The following is a 6,081-nucleotide window of genomic DNA, read 5'->3' as shown; positions in this document are numbered from 1 at the left end:
AGAGAGAGAGAGAGAGAGAGAGAGAGAGAGAGAGAGAGAGAGAGAGAGAGAGAAAATGAATATGAGAATGCATGTTATGGAGGAGATTAGAGAGCAACTTAAGGGTCAGTTCTCCCCTTCTCCCATATGGGTCCCAGGGTCATCAAGTGTGGCAACATCTACATTTACCTACTGAACCATGTCACCAACCCAAAATGACTGTCTCCTTTCACTCAGAATAGTGTTTTTCAGGTTCATCCATGTTACAGCATACACTAATACTTTGTTAATTTTAATATGAGTAATATTCTGTCATACTGTCTTTATCTGCCCATCATCAGACAATGGATATTTCAGCTGCATCCTTTTTAGCTATCATGGATATTTGTGCACACATTTTTGTTGAATATGTTCTCATTTTTCGTGGTTGCCAGCCTAGGAGTAGAACCGAGACGATAACGCTATTAGTAATGTGGTGTTTCTGTGTTTGTTAGAAACTTCATAGCAAACAGGCCAGGAGACATCAACAGTGTGGGTGCTTCATCACACATTTTCTTGGCATCATGGTAAGAAACACAAATAGGTCAACTGTTTGAGGAGCTGAGAAGCCCATTTTTCAAAGCCATGCCACTCACTGTACATTCCACCTGTGGAGCATCGGCCTCCAGCCCCTCAGCATCCCTAATGACACCTCCTGTTCCTTGCTTCTCAGTAGCAAGTCTGAGCTGTGTTGCTGGGCAGGAGGTGGCATCTCACTGTGGTTTTGAATTGAATTTCCCTAATGATTAATGATGCTGAGTGCGTTTTCATGTGCTTGTAGGCCATCTGTTTGTCTTTCTTGGAGAGATGTCTGTTCAAATACTTTGCCCGTGTTTTAATTGGGCCATTTGTCTTCTTCGCCCGTCTCCCCATTTGGCTCGAGCAGGATGCTGACATGCTAACGGGTGACGAGCAAATATGGAAGGAGGTTCAAGAGTCTCTGAAGAAAATCGAAGAGCTGAAGGCGCACTGGAGTATCCTTTCACCTGCAGGCTGAGCTGCAGTGGTGGCTGCTGCTTTGCTGGAAGTTCAGAGTCCGTGGACCCAGAGCAAGGTCTGAAAGTAGTGTGGGGAGTGGTCCAGTGCTGGGGAGCTGCCCAGGAAGACTGCAGTAAGGTCAGCACTGATGCTCTACAAAAACTGTATCACCAGTTAATAGTATGGCCCAGTAATACCACTGATTGCTTACCTTACTAATAGTAGCTGTACTATTAGTATACTAATGGTAGGGAGGTAAGTTGTAGGTGTTTTGTTTTCCTCTGTGGGCAAAAGGTAAAACTCATAGACCCCTCCCCCCCTTCCACCTATAACCTCTCTAGTCTCTGGAAAGGAATGTGTGAATCCTTATCATTTAACACCGCTGACCCTCAGACCTACAAACCAGCCAGGGAACAGCAGTGGTGGGGTTCTCAGATATACACTTTCTCAGCATAAATGATAAGGAGTGCAAATAGGTCAAAGTTCAGAGCCAAGAGAGAGAGCATGTGATGGCATTGTCTAGGATTCCTGGACGGACGGCACCTTACTGTGTAAAGGGACTCCCAAATCAGGAGCAGGATTCCGACAGGCAGAGGCTGCAACAGGCAGAAGGCACTGTCCTTAGAGGATTCCGAGTGGACACAAGTGTGATGGGGAACTGCAGGTACGGAAGAAACTTTAAACTATGAAATGATCACCAGAGGCTCATCAGACACTTTGGGCTGACCAGGCAGGAACGAAATCTGCAAGTAAGCTACCCAATCAGTAATGTTAGAGAATCGTGAAGGACAGAGAAGATAGGTAGGTGAGCGGCTCTCCTCTTAATTGTGAGTTACAGAAATCAGTAGCTAGGTGAGTTTGTTAAAGAGTCTGAGCAATGAACTTATAGTTGATTAATAAGAAATAGAAAAGAAGGATGCCATGTCTAGGCTGCTGTATGGATTTACTACAAGATGTAAAGTTTGCATCTAGATTTCATTAGAGGGTTTGAAAAGAAGTAGTCAGGATATTTGGATACTAGCGGATCTAGGCATCTTACTCGATGATCAAATGATACAAACGCCACTCTGGGGGGGGGCTCTGTCTCCTGTGCCTTTGATTCAGTACTTCAAAGTGACTTTCCAAGCATGTGTAGAGATGGAAGGGAAACAGAGGAGAGACAGTAGAATCAAGAGCTCAGTAGATCCTTGGCCATTTAAATGGCTATTGAATTCCAGAAGATGAACTTGAACAAGAGTGTATAGAAAGTCTTCTATTTGGGGCAAGAAGTTGAAGGACATAAATCTGCATAAAACTTGGCAGCTGAACACAGGAAAGGACCCTATTGCCTTGGTAAATAGCGAAATTTAATAAAGTGTATGAGTATGTTCTAACTCTCCAGAGGCAACTGTGATCTTGGGCTGTAGTCTTAGAAATTTAGAATATAAAATAAGAAAGGAGGTAGCACAGGGCTGATCCTATGTAGACTCTCATAGTCATTCAGCCTGGGTATGGCTTTAATAAGTCGGCCTGTAGAGAAATTAAATTCGTTATGAGGAATGGAACAGAATTAAGGAGGAATCTGAAACTTCACCTGTCAGCTTGATGGAAGCTACGGGAAAAACATTTGGCTCTGGGTTGGCATTCATAGACTCGAAGTCGCTGTTCTGCCATGGAGTCTTGTTCTCTGAGGTCCTGCACAGCAGAAGTCAGGCCATAGCAGACCCTGAAGCCTTTCCGTCTCACCTGGAAGAGACTTACATAGAAACTGATTCTGCCAGGTATCTGGGTGGTCCTCATCCACCTTGTGATAGAGGCAGAAATGACAAGGCACAGCCTAGCCTTCACACCTCCCCCACAGTGGGATGGTGATTATGCCAATCACTAAGTGCTGTGGTTCAGATGAATAGCTCTCAGAGATCCACGTGTCAGAATCCCAGGGTGCCTCTAGTGAGGACTATGGCTGACGCTGAAGAGGTGAGACCCACTGTGGCCGTGGGTGATTATCACCCAGTGGCAGCAGCCCATGTTCCTCAGTACCCGCTCCAGTGTCCTGGATTCCCGAATGAAAGACACATACACAGCTTTATATTTTAATATGCTCTAAGCAGTTCAATGGTGGGGCCACTCCCAAACCTCCAAGAGGCTAGCACATTTTCTCCTTCGATATTCCTGAATTATTACTTACTAAAGTCTATATTCCATCTTTGCTGTCCTAGACCCAGTGGGGGCGGGGGGTGCTGGGCCTGCTCCTCCCTAGCTCTTGAATGATTGATATACCTCTCTTTTGCAGCTCTCAACCCTGGACCTTACTCCTTTCCCAGGATGCTGATTCTAAATCCTCCTTCTTCTCTCCAGTCCCCTTGCCCACTAGTCCCAAAGTCCCACCTCTGTCTCCCTGCCCAGCCATGGGGCAGCCATTATTTAACAATCAGAACCAACTGGGCTCAGGGACCCTCAGCATGGGCGGGATTCTCCTGAGGTTTGGGAATCCAATTAACATAATACAAGTGTTAACCTAAATCCACAACAGCCTCCTGTGAGGTCATTGGGAGAATGCTTTTAAGGGGACCTCATCTGTGCCTCTCTCTGCTTCCAGGCTTGAAATGGGAACGCTTATTCTGACACCCACTCCCACCACTGCCCTCTGGTGCCCTCACCAGAGGCCAAATCAATGGGGCCCCTTAAACTTGGACTTGAACCTCCATAACTCACAAGCCTGTCTTTGCTTCATATTGTATTTTGCATCAGATAGTTCATTTTAATCATGCAAAACAGAATAATGCAATACAGACTTTGGTGAACATACATATACATATATACAGGGAGGGGGGAGAGAGGAGAGGGAGAAAGATAAAGACAGAGACAGGGATTAAGGCTTTTTAAAGGAGGTGATAGCTGTACTGTATCTGGGGAGGTGAGTGGGACTTTTGGCAAGCCATGAGGGAGAGCATCTCAGCAGGAAGAAACGTGACGATACACAGAAGGTGACATGATGTGATGCTGGTGCTGGCCAGCATGCCACCCATGAGGAAAGAAGCTAGCAGGAATGGGCACAGGGTTAGTTTTTATACAAAGCGGCCCAGAATGATGCTAGGCAGAATAGCATCGCTAGATGTTCACAGACCTTGCTCTGGCATCCTGTCTTAAGAAGCTGAGCTAATTCTCAAGCGACTTCATTCCCATGTCTGTCTATCTGTCTGTCCCCACCCTCCTATAGTCATTTGGAGCATTTGAAAGAAAGCCCCCATCCTGCACTCTGCTCCCTTCAGCTCAGAGCTCAGCACCTCAAAAGATGAGCAGTTATAGTAGATGCCACAGGTGGCAAGGCTAAATCTGAGCAGATCTATGACTGCATTAACTTAGGGAGAGACTTGTAGCTAAAATTCTTCCTCCCTCTGGACTCCCTGGAGCCGTATACATGAGAAGTCTCACCTTGTTTGCCAGGAGATGGTTTCCAACAATGTGGAGGGAGGTTGGCATGAAGTCCTTTGCTGCTTGGGGTGGTGAGGGGGGGGTTAGATTCATTCCTATGAGTGAGTACAGATTATCACATCTGGTTTCCACTTGCAAGGCACCCCACCTCATCCTCTTGATGAGACAGAGCACATTATGGAAATGAGAAGACAAGTAACAATGGGGATCCAGCAAGCGATGTTACAACAAGGCTCAAGCCTTGCCACAGAAATGTCTGGCATTGTGTAAGAGACAGCCATTCCTCCTGACAGTTTGTCAAACATCTAATCCTGGAATGAAAAGCCACAGAGGTTAGCACGGCAATCTGTTTCAAAATCAGCGTATTGCCTAAGAAACCGCTTTCCCCCAACCTCTAGGGGATTCGTTCAGCAAACTTGAAACGTCCGTGTCACACACATACAAAGGAAAATCACCAACTGTCAATAACTTCAAATCACTGTCTTCAGTACACGAACCCCTTCTGGGATCCAAGCCAGGACTCACCCTAAGAGGTGACATAAAGGGCCCTCAGCTTGAAATTCTCCCTAAGGAAATGGCGCTCTGGAGTAAGGTGGTGTGCCTCAGCTGAGAGGAAATGTCTCTCCTGGGAGCTGCTTACATTCCTGGTTCCCAGGTGTGGCTTGGTCGCTAAAAGGTGCCACTGTTGGTGTTTCAGGATCAGGGCTCTGCAGGCACCAGCAGTGGAGAGGATTGAAGGAGCTGTGCACCCATGGGCTCAGGGTGTACACAGGCCACAGGGTGAGGTTGCTGTGTTAGGACACTGATGAAGAGGGCCTGAGTCAAAATTTAGGGAAAGTGCATGGGACGGAGGAGAAATGACTCAGTCTTCCATTCCTCTACTCTTCAGCTTGTCAGGCTCAGGTGTTGTGACCGGAAGGAAAGAGGAAGGCACATCTCTGCCATGTGCTCTGTACACTTTCCTGCCGTATCCATGACACCTGAGAACTCCACCTAGCTCATGAGAGGACAAGAAAAAATTTCCCTTCATTTTAGGACTCATTGTTTTATTTGATTTTTACTGAGACGGGCATTTTATTTTCAGCCTACCTCAAAGCATTTGACTGTCTCAAAGCTCCAACTCTGACGGAGGGTGGAACTAGCTGAGATTTGAACCAAGCTTAATCGAAGATGAGGCTCTCTGTACCATTTCTTCTGTAGTTTGAGTCTTAGAATGTTTTCCCCAAGTGGATTTCTAACATCAAAGCAGAGTAGTGGTGGGAGAGGGCAGGGAGACGCCCAGGGTCAACACAACAGGGTGGCAGAGTGTGATGACCCCAGCTGAGTCCCGCACGTGCACACACGCGCCTCCAGTGGAGGCATCTCCACATCTCCAGGACTCCAGCTGCCTCTCTAAGAGGATGGAGTTTCAGTCTGCAAAGGTAAGGATGGAAGCTAGACCAGATACCACACCCCTGTAGGCCCAGCTACTCAGGACACTGAGACAGATGGGTTAGTGAAACCAGTGGTCTAAGGCCACTCTGGGAAACATGGAGCAGCTCATGGGGAATGGAATATCACCGAAGCCTCACAAAATTCATTACTGCGTTAATTGGCACATGGTTAATCAGAAAGTCAGAGCTACTAAGCAGTGGGTCTCCTTGTTCTTGAGACAGCATTTTTCCTTCTTCA

The 6,081-nt window shown here is 46.7% G+C and overlaps 1 protein-coding gene across 1 annotated transcript in view; it reads left to right on the top strand.

The window, feature by feature from the left end:
• Smyd3 (SET and MYND domain containing 3) overlaps window positions 1-6,081 on the top strand; it is a 564,623-nt gene that overhangs the window by 463,819 nt on the left and 94,723 nt on the right. The window contains exon 9 of the mRNA XM_021156846.2: window positions 905-992. Coding sequence (XP_021012505.1) covers window positions 905-992 — 88 coding nt within the window. The remainder of the gene's footprint in view (window positions 1-904; window positions 993-6,081) is intronic.

Source organism: Mus caroli, chromosome 1 (genome assembly GCF_900094665.2).
Source record: "Mus caroli chromosome 1, CAROLI_EIJ_v1.1, whole genome shotgun sequence".
NCBI lineage: Eukaryota > Metazoa > Chordata > Mammalia > Rodentia > Muridae > Mus > Mus caroli.
The sequence above is the reverse complement of the archived record's forward strand: the minus strand, read 5'-3'. Positions and strand labels throughout refer to the sequence as shown.